We start from the raw sequence: 21,683 nt of genomic DNA on the forward strand, positions 1-21,683 counted from the left end.
CAGCCTCTGACTCTCTAAGGACCACCATTACCAGCCTGTGCCCACCAGGTAGATCCCATGGTCAAACGGTTCTACTGCTTCTCAAAACAATGTCATGAACTGAGAGACATATTCAAACACATGAGCCTTGAAGGACATTTTACATCCAAATCATAACATATCAGTTATTGTAATGATAACTGCGACAAAAGCTGGACTTAAAGACCGAAACCTCAGGGCAAACAGAAATAGACTCTCTACTAAGTATTAAATCTTCCAACTCAGGGTGATCTATCCATAATTTAATTTAATTTAGAACAAAACTCAATACTTTTAAAAGAAAATGCCAAAATCCAGAGTTTGGAACACATGTATGACTATTCAATTAATAATAAAGCATTAGTAGACATAAAGAAAGAGAAAAGGGGGCCACCTGTAGCTAGAGTCACACTTAAATGATAAAAATACAGTTCTGTTTGTCTCAGAAGTTGTTAGCGACGAAAACTGATGTTAAGCATTCTACAGGGAAAAAGTAAGTGCCATGACAGTTATGATGGAATAAGATAAAGAAACTCAATTAAGCAACAGAACCAAATAGAATGGACAAGAGAAATTATTGAAATAAAAAAATCTTAAGAGTAGAAATAAGAGTGGAATTAACAGTGGATTAGACACAACAGAATGCAAGCTTTGAGCTATAAGACAGCTCAAGTCACTGGTCAGGGCACCAACAGAAAAAAGAGAAGAAAAAAAAAAAAGTCATATAGCCTCAGTGACCTTGGGACTAGATTGAACAATCTGACATCTGTACACATTTAGTTCCAGAAATGAACAGAGGGAAAGATGAAAAGTAAAAAATATCTGAGGAAAGATTGGCCAAGAGTTTTCCAAACAGGAATAAAGTATATATTGAACATTTAAGAAACTCAACAAATTTTAGGGAGGCTAAATACAGCAAAAATACAGATCATTAAAGTTACTGAAAACTAAATACAAAGAGCAATCTTAAAAGCGGTCATAAAACAGCGCTGCAGAAGACCGAGGACAAATGAGCTTTTAAAAGTCAGAAACATTGATGGCTACTAAACAAAAGGAAGCATCATCGAAGCCTTAAAAGAAAAAACCCACTGATCAATAATTTTGTATTTTATGAGATCTTTGTTTTGTTTTGTTTTTCATGACAGGGTTTCTCTGTGTAACAGCCCTGGCAATCTTCATTGAGATCCACCTGCCTCTGCCTCCTGAGTTCTGGGATTTAAAGGTGTGCATCACTATGCCCAGAGAAATGCTTTTTCTTAAGTAATTGGTGAAATGAAATTTTCAAATAAGCAAAAGCTGGTAAACCTTGTTTCTAGTATGTTTTCACTAAGAACTGCTAAATCTCATTTTAATGTGAAAGGAAATGATCCTGCAAATGGCTTGAAGTGGAAAATATGTGGATGAATAAAGGAGTACTTTCTTGAATTGCTTAGAATTTGATTGAAGGACTGTTGGGTAACATGGCAGAGTCAAACCACTTCTGAGCACATGGATGGTTTTATAAAGTGAAACGGAACCACGACCACTATGTCACTCAGACTAGCAACTCTTGCCATGCCCACTCATCCTTAGACGTCTAATGGCAGGGACTCCACAGCTGCAGTAGGAGCCACCGTTTGGGATGCTCTCTGTGGATTCTGAATCTCTGAGCCAACCTAGAAAGCCGGGCGTGGTGTCGCATGACTTTAATCCCAGCACTTGGGAGGCAAAGGCAGGTGGATCTCTGTGAGTTCGAGGCCAGCCTGGTCTACATAGTGAGTTCAGGACAGCCAAGGCTAACACAAAGGAACCCTGTCTCCAGGGGTTGGGGGGAGAAGAAAGTGCATCTACTAGCAGACAGCCTACAGCAGCTTTACCACAATGGAGTTTCCTCCTTTAAAAGACTCTCATTTACCACTGGCCCCAGAAACAGCCTGATATGACCACCACACATGAACCTTAGCACCTCAGTAGCCGCTGGTGGGTAATGAGTGCTAGATCTGTAGTCAACATACCTGTCCCCACCTTGGGGGGTCCAAAGCTAGGATATTCTTGCTGTAAGAAATTTACATTTATGGAAGTGCCTATCTGAAGACCACATAGGCTTCATTTGAACAGCTGATCTCACTAGAAATCTGCCCCCACTACTTGCGAAAACTGATACAAATGACAATACTAGGAAAGGGAGGAATTTCATATCCCACTGAATGAAAAAATTGGACCAATATCTTCTATTGCAAGTTACTGTCACTTTGTTTTGGCTGGTTTGTATATAAATTTGTATGTTTTGATTTTATGATGCTTTTGTTGGTTTTGTTATGTTTGAATGTGTCTTTGTTTTTGTCCTTTTCCCCCTGAATGAGTTAGTAATTTAGTTTTTCTGTTTATTTTATAATTGTTTGCAATTTTGTATACTGTTAAGCTACTGTGTTTTAGCTTTTATCTCATCAGAATAGATATTGCTAATTCTTTATCTTTTCTCCTTCTCATCTCCATTTCTCTACTTATAATAGTCTCTTTGCCTCTCCTGCCTTCAACCTATCTGCCTTTCTTCTCCTTCAATGCCTTGTCTCTTTTTTGCTCTTTTCCCCATTCATTTTCATGTCATTTCTTACGTGCTGCTACCCTTTGCTCTAGAAAGTCTGGAAACTACATTTTCTCCATCCAGTAGTCCATCACCACTATCTCTGAAGCAAAATGAGGAAACAAAGTAACATGAATGGGTCTCCTATGGCTACACAAAGAACAGGAGCATGGATAAATAAGATAAAACACATCATCATGCTTCCCACTCAAAAAAAACAAAAAACAAAAAACAAAAAAGGCTGCAGGAAAGGCAACTATTCCTTATGAAGACATCCCTCTTGGAAGACTCATAGACAACTGAATACATTTGAGAAGAGGATAAGATCAAACAGGGACATACCCTTCTTAATAGATGCACTAAACACAACAAAGAAACACCAAGAATAAGAGACAAGGACTTACCATTGCTCCATTGCAAACTTTCAACTTCCACACCATGGAAACCCAATGCCACCAAGATAGCTGAAATGTCTGAGGAAAAATTCAGATACTTTAAGAAAAAGAATCAATGTCTGCCATGTCCTTGCATGGCTTGGGTCTAGGAACCCTGCCTAGGATCAATGAGGCACTAAAGAAAGGACAGACACACATACAGAAAGGCTGGGATCGGTTGGTTTGGGCTCTTAGAAGAAACTGCAGCACCCTGGAAGCTTAGTATGTTATTATACATAGGAGAACAGGGAAGTGGGGCTATTGTAATACAGATAAACAAGGGACAGGGTTATCATGCACAGATGAACAAGGAAACAGGTTTAATTAATCTTAGGAAGAGCACACTCTGTAGGTCAGGCCATAAGCATCTTGTGGGAGAAAGATACAGTGGACATTTTCTGCACGTACTGTCAGCATTTGCCCTTGGACCCAATGAATGCTTTGTCATCCCTCTGAGCCTCATATGGGGAAGGCTATGCCACTTCCATTGGTCTGAGGCATTTGGGTCCTCACATGGCCATGCTCTTAACAAGCAATACACATAGACTCAGAACTTAACTAAATCCCTACAAATGGCCATACTGAAGATTTTTTTTTAAAAATCAGACAACAAACCAAGGTAATATATTCAGGGCATCAATAAGACAGCCTCAAAAATGAACAAAATAGTAAACTGGAGGCAAAAGTCCAAACTATGGAGGAAAATATAATCAATGATAGTGAAACACTGAAAAGGAACCAAAACAAAATTTATGAAAAGAAAGAAGTAACCACTCAAATAAAAACTACATCATAAAGCAAAGCATCACCAATAGATACTGCAAAACAATACATTTCAGTGACAGAGGAAAACGTTGAGACAATAATACAGTCAGACGTATATGAAGGAAACATAATGGGTATGGGCAACATTTCCAAGAAGTCTGGGAGATCTTTCACACCTTAGAATCCATAAGATAAAAGTAGTTAAGATAAAAACAAAACGAATAGAAAAACTAAGAACAACCCCCCAAAAAAACTAGAGAAAGAAATCAATATCCAAACACTTTAGGCATATAGAAAGTAGCAGTTTATTTAACTTATAAGTCTTAAGGTAGTTGGGTTCTGAGTACCTTGGTTTATTTTTTTTTAATCTAATTCTATATCTTTAATAATTCATTCAACATTTGTTGAGTGCCTACTGTCTACCCATTACTTTTAAATTCTGAAGATAGAATGATAACAATAAATAAATAAACTTTTTTTTTGAAGAATAAGGTTAAGGACAAAAAGGGAACAGAGAAAATGCAGTGTAATGAGTGAAGAGGTGAAACACTGATCTCATGGCAAACGAAAACTTCATCAAGAAGGTCTCTTTGGAGAATCCTTGGTAAAAACATGAAATACAAGAAGGATCTAGTCATGCAAACATCTGAGAAAGCTTTACAGACAAAAGGACAACCAAGCACAAAGGTCTTAAAATGTGAATATACCTGGGCTCAGGGAACAGAGATACAGTGTGACTATATGAGGCTTTATTCCATTTTTAGTTTGTGTGTGGGGGGTTCGACACCTAGTTCTTTGTTTTTGTTTTGCCGGCTAGCAATAATAACTAAATAAGAAGAGCAACCACACTCTTTTTATACAAGTAAGCAAGTTTTATTCTCTATAGAATCGTCACATTCTTAGCTACTTAATGGTATTCAAGTCTTAATACTAAGACAAGTATCAGAGTCAGGATGCCACCTGGAGGGTCTTGAAGATGCTTACAAAGCCACCTTTCCTTCATGAAGTCACCTCTAGGCCAAACAGTTATTCGGCCTGTGAACTTAGAAATTTAACATTGTTGGAATCTTAGTATTACTACAATATTATTACAATAAATCAAACTTTCTAGGAGACATGTAATTTATGTGAGTCACTACACTGCTTCTCCTTCATAGAAAGCACCTTGCTGGAAGCCACATTATCACAAGATTGGTACATGCATGGAAACCACGGCAGTTGCGTGTACCTGAGTGTTCTTGACATGTGGGCAAGTCTGTGGGGGCATTTTCTTGAGCATTGGCTGAGGTGGGAGGGTCTAGCTCACTGAGGGTGGTGCTATCCTTGGGTGTGTGATCCTGGGAGGTATAAGAAAGCCTGCTGACCAAATCATGAGGAGCAAGCCGGTAAGCAGCTAAGTAAAGTCAGTAGAAGAAATAAATTCCTCCCTAGCCTCTGCTTCAGTTCCTGCCTTGAGCTCCTGCCCTGACCTTCCTGCACGATAGACTGTGATTGGACAGGTGAACCAAAGAAACCCTTTCCTCTCAAGTTACTCTTGGTCAGAGTGTCTTATCACAACAACAAGAAACAACATGCATTGTCATTACCGTAGTCTTTGTGCTTTCGTTTTCTCTCAGACCTTCCTCCTGCCTATGGGTTCTTTTTCTAGCTTTAGTCTGCTGTGATGGCTAGCTGTAGCTGCTAGAGACTGTATAATTAGTTTCATAACTTAATTGCTGAAGGATGCTTTCACAAGTGGGCTAGTTTGCAACTCTTATAAAATGTATTAACCACTTTCTGCTTGTTATGCATCTAGGAACATGAATCTAACCATATTCAGTAAACACGTTCTTAAAATATATTTTGTTAGATTACTAATGAGTAAACACACATAGTAGATACAGTATTTGCAAATGAATGTCATGTTGGTTAGTTTCCATCAACTTGGCATAAAGTAGAGTCACCTGGGAAGAGGGATCCTCAGCTGAAGAACTGCCTCCATCAGACTGGCCTATGAGCATGTCTGTGGGAGCATCTTCTTAATTACTAACTGATGTAGGTGGGCCCAGACCACTGTGGGTGGCCCCATCCCTAGAGACGTGAGCCTGGGCTATTAGGGTAATTGAGCAAGCAAATAAACAGCATTTCTCCATGGTCTTTGCTTTAGCCCCTGCCTCCAGGTTTCCTGGTTGAATTCTGCCCTGAAATTTCTCAGTGATGGGTTATAGTCTATAAGCCAAATTTTTTCTCCTAAATTGTTTTTGGTCATGGTGTTTATCATAGCAACAGAAATCACACTATACAGATATATATATCCTTTTAAATAAATTCAAAATATTGACAAGTTTCTTTAGTATATAGTTTCATTATTTAATACATTTTTTTCTATTTAATGTTTGGCAAGTTAGGATTTTGTCATCAACATCATTTGGTGAGTTCATGTCGAATGCCTTCATACATAGTTTTGTCAAGAAGCATTGATTGTATTAGGTGTCAATACTAGCACTCAAATGTCCCTTAGTTTTAGCTAACTCTCCCTGTTCTCTCCCTCATCCACCTCTTCCTTCCCCTCTCATTTATCATCCCACTTACCCCCCCCCCAACCCTCCATAACTATTCTATAGGCAGTTGCTGTCAAGGTTAACAACCTGAGTCCCTGAATCCACATGGTGAAAGATGAGAACGCTTATACACACCTACACCTACAACACACACACACACACACACACACACACACACACACACCACTAAATAAATGTAAAAATAAATAAATGTTTGACTATGAGATATCACTTCAGATCCATAAGGATGGCTGTTAACAAAACGGCAAGTGGTAATAAATATTTTGAGGGTGTACAGAAATTGGGAACCTTTACATATTACAAGTGGGAATGTAAAATGGTGCTGTCATTCTGGAAATTAGTTCTGTAGAGGGTTAAACATGAAATTACCAATGACCTAGTAACTCTTTACCTAGGTTTATGGCCAAGAAAGGTGAAAACATATGTGCACACATATGTTCATAATAGTATGATCCATAATAGCTAAAAATGGGAAACAACTCACATGTTTATCAACAGCTGTACTAGAAATGTGATTCATCAGACAATGGGACATTATTTGATAGTAAAAAGGATGAAGTACTGATAGGGTCTACATCATAGCAGATCCTTAAACATATTGTGCTAGGTGACAAAAAGCAGTCACACACACACACACACACACACACACACACACACACACACACACACAAAACCTATTGTATGATTCTGATTATATGGAATGTCCAGAATGTGCAAATGCATAAAAGGAATCTCAGGTTAGTGGTTGCCTAGTACAAAGGGTCAGGTAGGAGAATGGAATTAATTGCTAATGGTTACTTGTGTTCTTGGGAGGATAATGAAAATGTTCTAAAATAGATTGTGGCTATGTTTGTATAGTTCTGTGAACATGCTAAAAGTAATTTATCTGATGTAAATAGTGGATTGTATGTGAATTGTTTAACCACCATGATCTCTGTTGCTTGGGTACTGGCCTGTCTGGTTTACATCCTGAAACCCTGACCAGGGGCATTGACACATGTACAGTAAGTCCTGGATCAAGTGGGAGATCTGCTACTTCCAAGGGAAGGCAGCTGCTCTCACCGTAATGTGAACCACCAGAACGAGAGCCTCAATATGTGTATTAGGCACAGGGAGAAGGCTTAGCTAGCCTTGGTAGGGGGTTCTGTAGGTGAACAGTCTCAGCGTGTAAACACCCAGGAGGAGGAAGTTGCTAGTCTTTGAGCACGCTAGTCAGTAGTTCATAAACAGTCCAACACTGTTTGGCACTCCTCTTCAGCATGGCCATATGCAGAAACGGCTTTGTCAGCTTGCCATCCATCAGAGGCCTTGGTGTCCTTGACAGGGCTATGCCCATTTCAACAAAACACAGCCACCAAGAACTTGAGCTTCCTTTGCTTCTAACAAATAAGATAGACATGCTTTGTCTAGTCCGTTGTAATGTAGGACTTTTATTTTTTACTTTCTGTTGTTTATGTTTTTATGCTATTGCCATTTTGTTGAGGATCCTCCTGCGTGAGTGTTGTGATTACATCCTTCCCACCCCATACTCTCCACTTCAGCCCTCCCATGACTTCCTCACTCTTCCAATTTCATGACCACCTCTCCTTTAGTTATTAACAGATGCATGTTTAGGGATGACTGCTTGGAATTGGATAGCCTATGGTGTGGGGGTGGGGCTTGTCCCTGAAAAAGGCTGATTCTCTCTTACTTAGTGATTATTGTCTGTAGCTCTTTATCCAGAAGAGGGGCCTTTTGAGATGTGTCCCATCCATACTGAAATGTCAACTGGTGTTTTCACTGTGTAGGTCTTGTTTAGGGAAACTATGTTGTTCATAAGAATTCATGAGTGTGACTCTGCCATATATAGAGGACACTATGTTGTAACGCACATCCTGGTCGTGTGGATCTTATAATCTTTCTTCCCCCATCTTGACCATGCTCTCTCAGCCTTAGGTATAGAAGTTGTGTTTCGATGTATCAGCTGGGGATAGGCACCTCATATTTGATTGTTCTCTACCCTTTGACCAGCTGCATATTTCTTAAATATTCATTTTTCTGCAAAATGAAGCTCCTTTGAGGGGTAAATGCTATACTTACCCGTGGATAAGGATATATTCAGAATGCAGTTGGGAATTATACTGGTTTAGGAAGGTAGCAGCAGTAAATTTTCCTCTAGGGTCTATGGCGTCACTAGCCACAGGTATTTTGTTAGGTTTACAATGACAAGCACGAATTCTCTGAATTCTCTCCATGCATTGAGCAGGCATTAAGTGCAAGTATGTGGCTGTTGATTACTACTGAGATACCAGTGCTGCTTTGGCACCATGGGCTATGTCTTGCCTTGCGGGCCGTCGTTGTGGTTCATGGACTTTACAGCTGGGTCGGACATTTAGTTTCTTTTCTCCCTTGACACTTTTGGATGCTGAGAGAGCTAGGCCACAGGGAGAAGGCTTCCAGGCCACTTTTACTTTGTTTCCTTCAAGCCTTGTATTTGTGAAGTGTGTGGTGTCTTCAAAAATTCTCACAGAATACACAAAGCAGGAGAGAATCCTTGCCAACAGTACATATAATAAAGTTTTGCTTTCAGAATATACAAAGACAAAAAATAGGCTATAGATATGAACACAGAGTTCTCAGAAGAAGACAGAAAATTTGCTAAGAGATGTCTTTCAAAGTGTTCAATATCCTTAGTAACTAAGGAAATGCAAATTATAAGTCTTTCAGATTCCATCTTACCCCAGTCAGAAAGTAACTAACAACCATTCTGGTGAGCATGTGGGGGACGGGAAACCTCACTTATTGTTGGTGAGCTTGCTAACGGGTGGAGAAGTCTCAGAAAAGCTAAAGGTAGGACAACTACCATACGACCTAGCTGTAACCCTTGGCATGTGCCCAAAGGACTCACATCCTGCTTCATAGACAGGTTCTCAGCCGTGTTCACTGCTGCTCTGTTCACAACAAATAGCTAGGGAATAGACAAAAACTAGATACCCTTCTACCGGTGAATGGGTAATGAGCATGTAGTACATATACACAATGGAATTCTATTCAGCTTGAAAAAAATGAAGTCATGAGATTTGCAGATCAATGCCTTTTTTTTTTTTTTTTTTTTTTTTTTTTTGCCTTCTTATGGCCAGACCCATATCACTTGCAATTTCCACTGCTGTGCTGCCTTGCAGTGTGTCTTTTTCTGGCTCAGAATAAATTTACTCAATTACTTAGTGGCAAGAAAACACAGACCATACCATCTCTTACAGCAGAGGTCCTCAACCTGTGGGTTGCAACCCCTTTGGGGATTAAATGTCCTTTCACAAGGGTTGCCTAAGAACACCAGAAAACATTACAGTGCATAACAGTAGCAAAATTACAGTTAGGAAGTAGCAACAAAAGTAATTTTATGGTTGAGGGTCACCACAACATAAGGATCTGTATTAAATGGTCACAGCATTAGGAAGAACCAGTGTCTTAGTTTTTTTTTTTTTTAAACCTATATGTGGAGCTATGTTTCAGCGAGCCACTGGATATAGAAAACAGAATCATTTCTCTTAATCAGTGGTAAAACAAAGACACTAGAGCGATTTAATTCAAGTGAGTGTAATAGGACAGTGGATGGTTTACGAATTGGTAAGTCTGCAGAGCCACAGGAGGTCCGGAAGCTGTCATTGATGTGGGCGGGTGGCATTCCTGGGCAGCAAATGAACAGGAGATAAAGAAGCAGCTCCCCTGGTTCTGCGTCACAGTGAGCCTGGTCTCAGGAGCTGGCAGTCCTTGAGTTCCGGAAGCATTGGCTACTGTGCTTTGCGAGAATAAGCCGTGTTTAGCCATGTTACCAATACATATTTTTAAGTTTAGTTCTCACTTTAGATACGATGATTGTACCCTCAGAGGCAACTTCAGGCCACATTGACTTTACACTGGGTAACTGTCTTGACAAGCAGAAGGTGCTTAATTCAGGTTCGACTCCCAAAGATCACTACTTGTTAGCTTTGAAGTTGTGTTCAGATTACTCTGATTTTCAGTTTCTTCACATACACGGAGGGTGGGGGGGGGGTGGGGGGCAGAGCAGGGAGGGAGGGAAGGAGGGAGGGAGGGAGGGAGGGAAGGGAGACAGAGATAGAGACTTAGACAGACACAGAGAGCGCAATACCCACAGCATAAAGTATTGTGACCATTTTATGTAGAAAACTTCCAGCATTGGTAATGTGTTGACTCTTTGAATAATTCTTGTTTGTGTTGGTTATTTACAATGAATGGTTTCTAGTGTTTCTCTCTATAGGAGTCAGAACATCTGTTTTGACTGTTGGTTTCCCATGCTCACAGAACTGTTGATGTGTACTGCTTTCTAACAGGTACAACATAAGAGATATGATGCAATTCTTAAGCGTTTGCATTGTCAGGTGAACAAGATTCAGTTAAACAGGAGAAAATGGCAATGGAACATCCAACAACTGGAGAAAACTGCAGCTGAGTTAAAAAAGCGCATTGGAGTGAAGGAAGCCAGCAAGATGCAGAACAAGCCAACAACATTGTGAGAGAAAATACGCTGTGAAGCCCCTTGGGATTCTTCCCATCCAGCGCCCAGTACCAGAGGCCTGTCTCAGTGACAGATATTTTCTTTTTCTTTTTCTCCTCCTCCTCGTCCTTATTTTTTGTCTTGACTCGGGTATCTATTAGTTAAAGTGCCTCCCTGTGTATAGTGCATAGCACTAGGTAGACAATACCATTTCTCAGAGGAAGCTATTAAAAAGGTGTGTGTGTGTGTGCATATTTCAGATGTGCACCCCAGAATGCCTGCTTACAACAATGCTAAATTCACTACCCTACAAAGTAAAATTTAGAAGAAACAATTGGATTTTCAATGACTTAAGTTGTTGAGATATTGAAAGAATAGTTGTCTGTTTGGAACTTTTTATTAGACCTTTTTTTTTTTATAACTGTCTTTGCAGTTGAATGTTAATATTCATGTTAATGCCATATGTTTAATGCATCAACTATTTTATTAAGTTTTCTCTTTTCTCCAGGAGGTAGCAATCATTTTCCTTCGTTACTAAGTAACATATTTTAGAGTGTTACAGTACATAAGATTTGTGTTTACTCTTCAGTCTATAAATTCTTTATTCCTGTATTGTGACTAAAATAAAGTTATAGCATCACATAAGGCTCGCATGCCATAAAGGTATTCAAAGATGTATTTTCTACATCGAAAGGCAGATATTTTTGTCAATGGCAATAAATTGAACATAAAAACACCTCCGAAGATAAAATTGCTCTCTTTCATGCTTTGTTGATCACAACTACAGAAAGGCAAAAATAAAACATTAATTACTAAAGATACAATTTTTAAATATTCATATGTAAGATTAAGTAATTTCAAAGAAGCAACATTGAGAAGATGTTTTGAATTCATCTGCTCGCCTTCCTGTGTGTCTAACATTTAGTAAGTGTGTAGCTGATAGAAAACCTGATATTAGCAATCCCATTATGCCTGGTGTTAATCGTCTTACCCTAGGTTAGCATGGCTTACTACAGTTAACACTTGAAATGGCTGTTCCTGTATCATAATCAGCTTTGTTCCATCACGCAAGAAAAGCTACTACGAATAGAAATGGTTAAACTTACAGACTACAGGAGCTCTCACTGTCAGCTGGAGACAAGGTTGCACTAGAATGCCACATGTCTAGCTATGTAGATTATATGGCATAATATGCACTTAAAAGTTCTAGTTTTCTTGTCGTCTTTTAAGTTTAGAATTGTGATCACTAACAGCTTCAGTTACTGTTCCAGGAAAATGTAGTGTGGAAGAAACAGACACAGGCAGAGGTGCTCAGGAATCCAGAGCCGGGGCCATCTAAGACTGCAAAGTATGCGTTATAGGGTTCTTTTCCTATTGCCCTAATAAAATAGTCTGACAAAAGCAGCTTACAGGAGGAATGACTAATTTTAGTTTATAGTTCTGGTTTTCAGTTCATCATGGCAAGGAAGTCAAGGCACCAGGAACGTGATGCAGCTGATTGTACATTTCCAGTCAGAAGAAGAATGAACACATGTATGCAGGCCTTAGTTTATTTCTCTGCTCCTATGCAGCACAGGATGCTCTGCCCAGGGAGTGCAGCCATTCTCAGTAGGTGTTACTTTCCACTGTAAAGTAATCAAGATCATCCCTCCAGACATGCTCAGCGCTCCATCTTCCCGTGATCCTAGCTTTTATTAAGCTGACAGTTCACCCTATCACAAGGAATTACTCCAGAAGCACAGTCAACGGTAGCCGCCAGACCAGTGAATCCCTGTATCTAATCTTATAGCTCCACATAACACCCTTATGTTCCTGTTTATTTATAAACAATTGCGATGCTAGGAAACTATGCTGAGGGGGTGAGGGGTGGGGCTAAGGGGTCAAGCCAGGCTTCTTGGAGACAATCATAGTGATTATAATTTAAGACCTGAGCTGAAATCTAGTCAAACTGGAACCCTCCAGTTATGTACTGTACTTGAAACTTCATCTTTAAATAAAGATATAAAGCAAATAAAGCTACTCGAGATGAGGTATCATATTTGAGGACAATGATCAGCATATTTTTTATAATGCACTTAGTTTCCATTTGTGATAGTAAGATTATGTGAGACACATATTGCTCTTTTTAATTATAAAAACTATTTCCGATAATGGAGATTTTCACAGTAGTCAAGAAGAAATAGGAGCTGGGTATGCTACCTCAGGCCTGTAGTCTCAGCACTAAGGGAGGCCCGAGGTAGGGGTAGCACAGGAGTTTCATGCCAGCCTGAGCTTCAACGTGGGATGCAGTCTCAAATGAACAAATAAACAAAGAAAAACCAAAGAACTAAATATGTAAGCTGGTTTTTGTTGTTGTTTTTGTCAACTTAAGACATAAGCTGGAATCATCTGGAAAGAAGAAAACTCAGTGAAGAAAATGCCTCCATTAGATTACCCTGTAGGCAAGTCTGTGCATTGTTTCTTGATTAATAGTTGGTATAGGAGGGCTGACTTCACTGTGGGCAGTGCTTGCCCTAAGTAGGCAATCCTGGGAGATGTAAGAAAGGTTGAACAAGCCATGGAGACCAAGCCAGTAATCAGTGTTCCTTCAGTGCCTGTCTGTAAGTTTCCACCTTGAGTTTCTGTCCCAACTTCCTTTCATGATGTAAGATGAAACAAACCCTTTCTTTTCCAAGTTGCTTTTGCTTATGATGTTGATTATAGCAACAGAACACAAACTAGAACACCAACCAAATTCAGATATCCCTAAAATTTGAAATACAGTAAAAGTGATTATTTTAAAACATTAATAAAGTCTAAATTTAGAGATTGTGTTATTTTAATTTCTATATAACACATACAGAACTACTGTTTTATATTAGGCTCTTTTTTTGTTACTGTAACAAAATGTCTGAATCTGGGAACTTCTAAAGACAACAAATTCATTTAGGTCATGATATTGGTAGCTGAAAGAGCAAACAGCACAGCTCCTCCTCAGGTCAAGGATTACTTACAGTCTCTTCTCATGGTAGGTAGCATCATGGTGGACACATACAGAATGACAGATTACACCATCAAATATCAAGTCAAGGAGCCACTAGGCGTTAAATGGGTTCTAGAAGAGCTGTCTTAATCTCTTCTGAGGGCATATCACTGAAAAGGTAAAGGCCTACCACTAGGCATTGTCTCTTAAAGGCTGCACCACCTTAGCATTACCACAAAGAAGACCAAACTCAACACATGACCTGTTTGGGTGGGGGTACGGGGGTGGGGGGACACATTCAAGGGCTGGCCAAACTGTGACAATGTCTTTAGAGATACTCTAAATACCTGGGGAACCTACATTGCTTTGTCAGCAGGGATGGGACTCCTGGGTCAAGTGTCATTGTTTGACCTTCCTGGTGTCTATAGAAATGAACTGCAACTGGTCTCAAGCATCATCTGGTTGTGCTGTGTCTGTAGTTGCTTGCTGTGGTCATGGTCAAGATAAATGTTCTGCACTTGACCATGCCTCTTCTAGTCACTTGACTAGTTGTTTGATTTTCCAAAGCACTACATATATGCACAATCACAAATCCTCATCTATTCACTCTGTCATTGGGTGTGCTTGCCAACTTTTACCTGACTGTAAGTTGTTATTCGGTCCATGTATTCTTCTATTCTGTTTTTATGCTATAAACTTCTGTAGTTTTCACTTTGAGTGACTCAGCAAATTTTCTCTTTCTCAAAAGCTACAATCTTCTAAAGCTATGATTTCTAGATATTGTCTCTATTGTGGACTTTGAACATCCTAATATGAAGCTCAAAATTAGCAAGTGATCTCTTTGTTTTCAGCAGCATCTGCTTTGAGCCTGCTAGGTGCTCCTACCTGAATGATTAGAACCATGAAATAAATGTAAGAAAACAGAAAAGCGGGGGGGAAAACTGGAATTGCTACCTCACAATATTAACTTTCAAACTATGCACTTCATGGGCAAATTAGAGTTAACCAGTGTGAAGAGACTAGGGTTTTGTTGAAAGCCGTATCTCAATAACAGTAGAGCTTCCAGATTGCATGTATTAAAGCCAGTCATGACTGATATTAAGATGATTTCATGGCCGATATAAATGACTTGAACATATTATCTTTAGACCAGATCTCTCCCAGGCAATTGGCTACTGGTGCTATTTTCCAAAACACTGCATATGTGAAATAACTAAGAAACAGCAAGATGCTGAGTGAACATGCTATGCCCGATTTGGCAAGTGGCACACAGTATTTCTTTTCGTTCTCAAAAAAAAAAAAAAAAAAAAAAAAAAGTTAAAGGTAGGTAGTATTGTCTCTGATTTATATGTAGGCAAATGCAGGCTTAGACAAGATTTGCCTAAGATATTGTCGGACAGTTCAGCAGTGGCAGAGTTGAAGCTCAGAGTCCCAGTGTATGTGTGCGTAAACTTCAACTTAACTGTAAAGGCAGTAATACTTTGTCTATATCATTTTGATAGACGATAGGCATAAAACAAATTTGACAAAAGAAAATTTATGGTTAAAACTGAGCAGCACTGGGAAAGCACAAGTAACACTACATACGGGCCAACATCTGAAAAACATTTTGGTTAAGGAAAATGGAATTCAGTTTACAGACAATGCTTTGAAAGTTTGTTTACACAGGGGATGCCACTGGAACTTTTATCATCTTATACCAAACATAGAATTCACTGTTCATCCATAAATGTTGCTAAAGGCCCTTGCTGAGATGACTTGGGATGATCATATTGGCAGTCTGTTGATTCAGGGGTGTGTGTAATTTGATTTGCTAGATGCTCATTTTTCAGTTGGTCATTGAGTATTATTAATATTTTATTTTTTCACTGACCAAGCTAATGATTGCCAAAGCTAATGATCAGAAACCAAATGTTACGTGGCTGTCATAAATAATCTATGTTATCTGAATATATAATGCATTTCTAGCAGCCTCATGCTTGTCCTTTGCTGACTAATTTGGCAATTTCAAATAAAAACAAGGTTTCTATATCACATTAGCCAGAGTACAGTGCTTTCTCTTTAGTACCACTGAACCCAACCCAAACCAGGAAAAACAAAGTTGGAACAGATACTCAGAAGAATAGATCCATCCAACATATAGCCAAGAACAAGATGCCACACATTACTTTTATTTTTTGTAATATTACTTTTAAGTAGTAGCCATGAGCTCTAGCCCTTTAGAAAAAGCAAGCTAGCATACGATATGGTACTGACAGGTTGCTGTTTGCATAATCCAGGAAAGACAGATAAGAAGCAATGAGACGTCAACCTCTTAATTAATGAGATGATGTAGTTCAGAAGCAAAGCCATAGTTTATCTGATAAATACCTTTTAGAAGGTTTCTTACCTAGGATGCTGGCATGAAAATCATGTCAAAATTTGAATAAAACCCTTAAATTACAGAACTTGCCAGCACTGCTCATTCACACAGCATAAAGTAGTTTAGAGAGAGTGATGACACCTGTCGATCTAAGATAAATATCCCAATACATTTTCAGAAGTAAATAAAATGCAGCATCTGCTTCATCTGCTATGATTTCTTATTCTCTCAGCATTGTTTTACATAGGACAGACCCGCAGTCCTTGAGGAATGTTTGCTCCTTTAATCTATAGTCGTTTGTAGATTTTACATAGACAAACATAGCAGCTTACACCTTGTAAAGTTATTTTGTCTTCGATGACTCAGATTAGGGAGCTCATGCACAGATGAAGCCACATAGCAGCCCAGCTATTTGACGGAAAATATTTTTTCTTCACATCATTGTGGTACAGCCATTCTTAAGAGTCTTCCTTTAGGGGAGTTTTTCTAGGGACACCTTTGTCCCATATATATATGGGATATATATGCCAGATCATTAGATCCGATTCATTTTAGTCACACATTACATTCTAAGGCAGAGTCATCCTTTTCTCCAGCCTTTAATTAGATTATTTCTTTTAGTCTCAATCTAACCTATGCAGTTTCTTAGTGCTTAGTTTAATTCCTTCACATCTGTTTTGTTTGCTTGCATCTAAAACAGCACTTCCAGACTCAGACTTTTCCTGTTTCTGCCCCAAACAGCCATCATCTGCAGTGCCTTCAGGTTCTGGTCTTATTTTGGTACTCTGAAGCTTAACTGGGTGTTAGCTCCCAAACACTGCAACCATTGACCTCCTTTAGAGCTGGCTTAGGCGAGGGAAGGTCCCCTGACTTGAAGTGCTTCACAAAGGAAAACTGAAACACTGGAATAGGCACAGTGCTCTTCCCAGATCCAGGCAGCTCTGCTGTAATCCTCTCTCAGCAGACCTCTCCCAATCCAGGCGTGCTGTTGCCTCTGGTTACGCTTGCTGAGACTTTCTTAGGGAGGATTGTACCTCAGAAGGACTTTACTGCAGCTTTGCGTCTTTCTTCCTTACCAGTTTTCCTTCTCTCACTGATTTCTCCTGGGAAAGCCTCAAGAACAAATCACTTACTCAAGAATCTTCATCTTAGGGCTGACTGTGGGGAATCCAAGACTAAGTCACCTTGCAAAAATAGAACCACACTGAAATTTCTATTTGTCAAAGCAATGACTTGTTCTGCTCCTATTTCTCCCTCACCCAGGTCAGCTTCACTCACAGCAGGAAAAAAAAAAAAACTGAAGAAACAAGAAAAACACCTAAAATCCTGGAGTTCTAAACACTGTCCCTCTGTTATTTGGTGTGATTTTAAGATGATCTATTTAAATAAAAGGCAAGCTCAAAGGTTTTAACATTAATACATATAATTAGTATATCAATAAAAGTATACTATTAGCTTTTAAAATAATAAATCAGTTTTGAATTATTAATCTTTCTGATGCTAGTGTCCTAAAAAAATGCCATGATGTTACAAATAATGAAATTAAATAGAAAAATCTTGACTGGGAAACTTTATTTTTAAAATATATTTTATTAATTTATTCATATTACATCTCCCATCCCTTGTATCCTCCCATTCCTCCCTCCCTCCCATTTTCCCCTTACTCCCCTCCCCTATACCTGTGACTGAGGGGGACCTCCTCCCCATGTATATGCTCATAGGGTATCAAGTCTTTTCTTGGTAGCCTGCTATCCTTCCTCTGAGTGTCGCCAGGCCTCCCCATCCAGGGGATGTGGTCAAATATGACTTTCACACGAACTCTGGTGCCCCTTATCTGACTGGGAAACTCCAAGGTAAAAGCTTTTACATAGTTTTCAACTGTGGCAAGGTCACATGACTATAGACAGATTTGTTAGAAAATTTATAAAAGCACTTTTACAAAAAGGCATCTAGATGATAAAGCAAAATGTGTATACTCTCAGACACCGTGTCTGCATGCTAGCATCCTGGTGTTCTCAACTGCTTCCTCTCTTCTTACTATTTAACATTAGCAGTCGTCACTCCCAACACTTCATTATTTCATCCATGGTTCAGGAACACAAGAGTAATGATCTGGTGCCTATCAAGACCAATGAACTCAGCAAGACACAAGGAAATGTGGATCTATAGGGCAGACCGTCGACCGATATACAGATAATTTAGAGCACTTTTAACAATGATTACTGCCAACAATACCAGAATACATTGCTGGTGTTTATACTATGTCAAAACTTAAAGATAGTAAGACTATCAAAAACAATTTTTAGGGTTCCAGGAATTATTTTTTTCATTATTATATCAAGTCAATATAACCTTTTCCCTTCTAAACCACAAAATACTTAAAGCACTAACATTGCTAGTTCTCAAAACCTTTGCTATATATATATATATCTTAAAATTATAATATATGTTATTAATATACAATATATATTATACTTTAAAATATTAACAACTTCACTAAAATTGATAGTACTTAAAACCTGATATAGGTAGTTAAATTATGTATAATTATATATAATATTCATTATAATTTTAAACTATTTTACTAGTTTTAGTTCTTAAAACCTATTATATATGTGTGTGTATGTATATGTGTGTGTTAAAATTAGATTATATATGTTATATATAATATAGTATAAATTTAGACTATTAACATGTCATGCAGAAGTGGGATTAGAAATAAGAATACACCTTGAATATCAGTATATATTATGTCACCTAAAATGGAAGGCTGACTAATATGAAGTAGACTTAAAACAGAAGGTAATGGTGAAGAACTTCACATAGTTTTCTCATCACTCCCTCTATTAGGACACTGTAGAAATATATAAGGCACACACACACACACACACACACACACACACAGACACACACACACACACACCACAGAGAGAGGAGGGGCAGTTAAATATAAAACATCCCATAACAGAAGCATTAGTCAAGCCTTTTTTTTTTTTAATTTTAGAAAAGGAATAAAAAGCAACTAATTATGAGAAAGGAGAGGCGACCTTTGAAGGTTGCTTCAAGGAAATCGTTTGTTCTCATAGATATTTCCACTCATTAAAATCTGAAAGTTCTATTTTATCCTCCCTTGCTTCTAAACTGGCTGCAGATATTGGGCACATAGAAGTGCTTTGATGTATGTGTGCTGGAAGAATGAATGAGCATGATAACCCGTCAATCACTCAACTCATCTTGTCACCCAGATCTCCCAGAATCCTCTCTGGTCTCTCCTCACTCAGATCTCTCTGTTAATACTGAAACCATTTTGAATAAAGATTGAGCATGTAATGCTTTTTCTATAAAGAAAGCAAAGCAAAAAAATACTTTGTATAGGGACAAAATCCATTTTGTAAACACTTTAAAATCTGTCAACAGCCTGCCTTTCCATCCTTATTTTGTCCTGTTCTACCCAACAAATAAACCCCATAATTCAGGCAAGATACAAAAAAAAATCTAGCTTTTGCAGAAACACATGCTTTTACATACTATTCTCTGCCTGAAATTACTCTCTCCTACACCTAGGGGTCAACACCGACTCAGCCTTTAGGATCAAGTGGATCATTACATCCACCGTAAAGCTGAATTACTGGTTAGCAAGGCTCAATTTTTCGACACTGTCACATTTTAGAATTACTTAGAAACTTATATCATGATTTGGGGGATAAAAAAATAACAGGATTACAGCTTAGGGAACTGATGTAGCACTTCTTGTTTGCAGTGTGTTAAGATAATTTAAACCTAAAATACTGGGCTTCATGGAAGATATTCTAGAGTTTGCAATGGAATACTAAACAGGGTAACATGCAAGACATAGTGCATTAACCTTGCATGAATGAGGCTCTGGGTTCCATCCCCAGGACCAAGCACACACACACATATGCACACACACATGCACACACACACAGAGTGCACATACACATGCAGGCACACACACAGAGCACACACACAGAGTACACACACACACATGCAGGCACACACATAGAGCACACACAGTGCACTCATACATGTACACACACACATACTTATGCACAGACACATGCACACACACAGTACACACTCTCAGAACACACACACACACACACACACACACACACACACACACACACACACACAGAGACACAGCACAAGACTCTGAAAGAATGTGAAAACTAGTCTCATCTACTTCCAAGCCTACTTTTACATTTTTAGGCCCAATCATATGAACGTTTACTGGTATAAAATGTCTCTGAAGAATGCCTCTTAGGAAAATGAAGTGACACTCCCAGGTCGCTCTAGTGAGATAGGCATGCTTAGCAAACCACAAAATATTATAAACACATTGAAGCATGCTTTGAAGGGAATTTATTCAGCAAAAACATAGGCACAGTATGCCATCCTTTAAAACAGGAAAGTTTGACAAACTCTCTGAAAATACTGAGAACAAACAGGACTGTAAGGGAGTAAAAAGAAAGTTATTAAAAGTGGAAGTCGTAGGATTCCTCTGAATATGATAGTATAAATTAATCACAAAGTCATGAATATTTCAGATGATTCCATAAAGCCTCACTGTGTTTTACTGTGTTTCTATATGCTTAGGAATAATTATAGAATTTAACTGTAATTCTGATAGTTTTTTCATATGACATAATTTACATATTTTCTAATTACATCTGTAGCAAAATCATCATTGGGAAATTAGCCTTCCGTAACAACTGTATTATTTTTTTATACACTGATGATAACTCTTTCTATTGTTTTTAAATAATTCTTAATCCCCTCCTCCCAAATAACAATATTCCATTGACTAATGGCTGACATTTTGGGGTACTTTTTCTGTGCTTAGGCAGTAGCAGGAGCTTTAACCATGCTTATTGAGCCTTGGAGACTAATTGTCTGTACAAAGGGACTTTGAGACTTTCATTAGGATGTTTCCCAGATATTTTAATTTTCAGATGCATTTTAGTATAATTATGGCTGCTATAATCAAGGATATTTGAGAAATTATGTTCACAGCAAAATGGAAAAGCAACGTATAACCAATAAGCAATCCACACTAAATTAACTATTTATTAACTATATACTGTATACCATATGCTATATGCTAACTACTATATTATGTATTAATACATACAATATTAATACAATATAGTATACTATTACCTATATAATTGCTAAGATATATGAATTGGAATTTAAAGTATAACACTATTAATACGGTGGACACAAATAAAGCCCAAATATTACATATGGAAATAAGGATTTATAAATATGCATACTGACAAAATATAAACTCATGAAATTAGTGAAGAGGCAAAGTAGATTGTAAAACATCATGAATGTATTATTACTAATACGTGTTCTACTTACTTTTATTAAAACATGACTATAAATTTTATTTCAAAGATCTGAGATATTTAGGGCCATTTTCAGGGTAGCATGATGTTTTCAATGCTTACACATACATTAGAATTTCCTTCTTCTTTAAGGCAGATTATGATTATA

At 38.3% G+C, this 21,683-nt stretch overlaps 1 protein-coding gene across 2 annotated transcripts in view; it reads left to right on the forward strand.

The window, feature by feature from the left end:
• Ccdc122 (coiled-coil domain containing 122) overlaps window positions 1-11,074 on the forward strand; it is a 38,760-nt gene extending 27,686 nt beyond the window's left edge. For both annotated transcript variants that reach the window (XM_051160857.1, XM_051160856.1), the window contains exon 3: window positions 10,673-11,074. In XM_051160857.1, the coding sequence (XP_051016814.1) occupies window positions 10,673-10,855 (183 nt within the window). In that variant the 3' untranslated portion in view covers window positions 10,856-11,074. The remainder of the gene's footprint in view (window positions 1-10,672) is intronic.
• The last annotated feature ends 10,609 nt before the right edge of the window (window positions 11,075-21,683 follow it).

Source organism: Acomys russatus, chromosome 18 (assembly GCF_903995435.1).
Source record: "Acomys russatus chromosome 18, mAcoRus1.1, whole genome shotgun sequence".
Taxonomy (NCBI): Eukaryota; Metazoa; Chordata; class Mammalia; order Rodentia; family Muridae; genus Acomys; species Acomys russatus.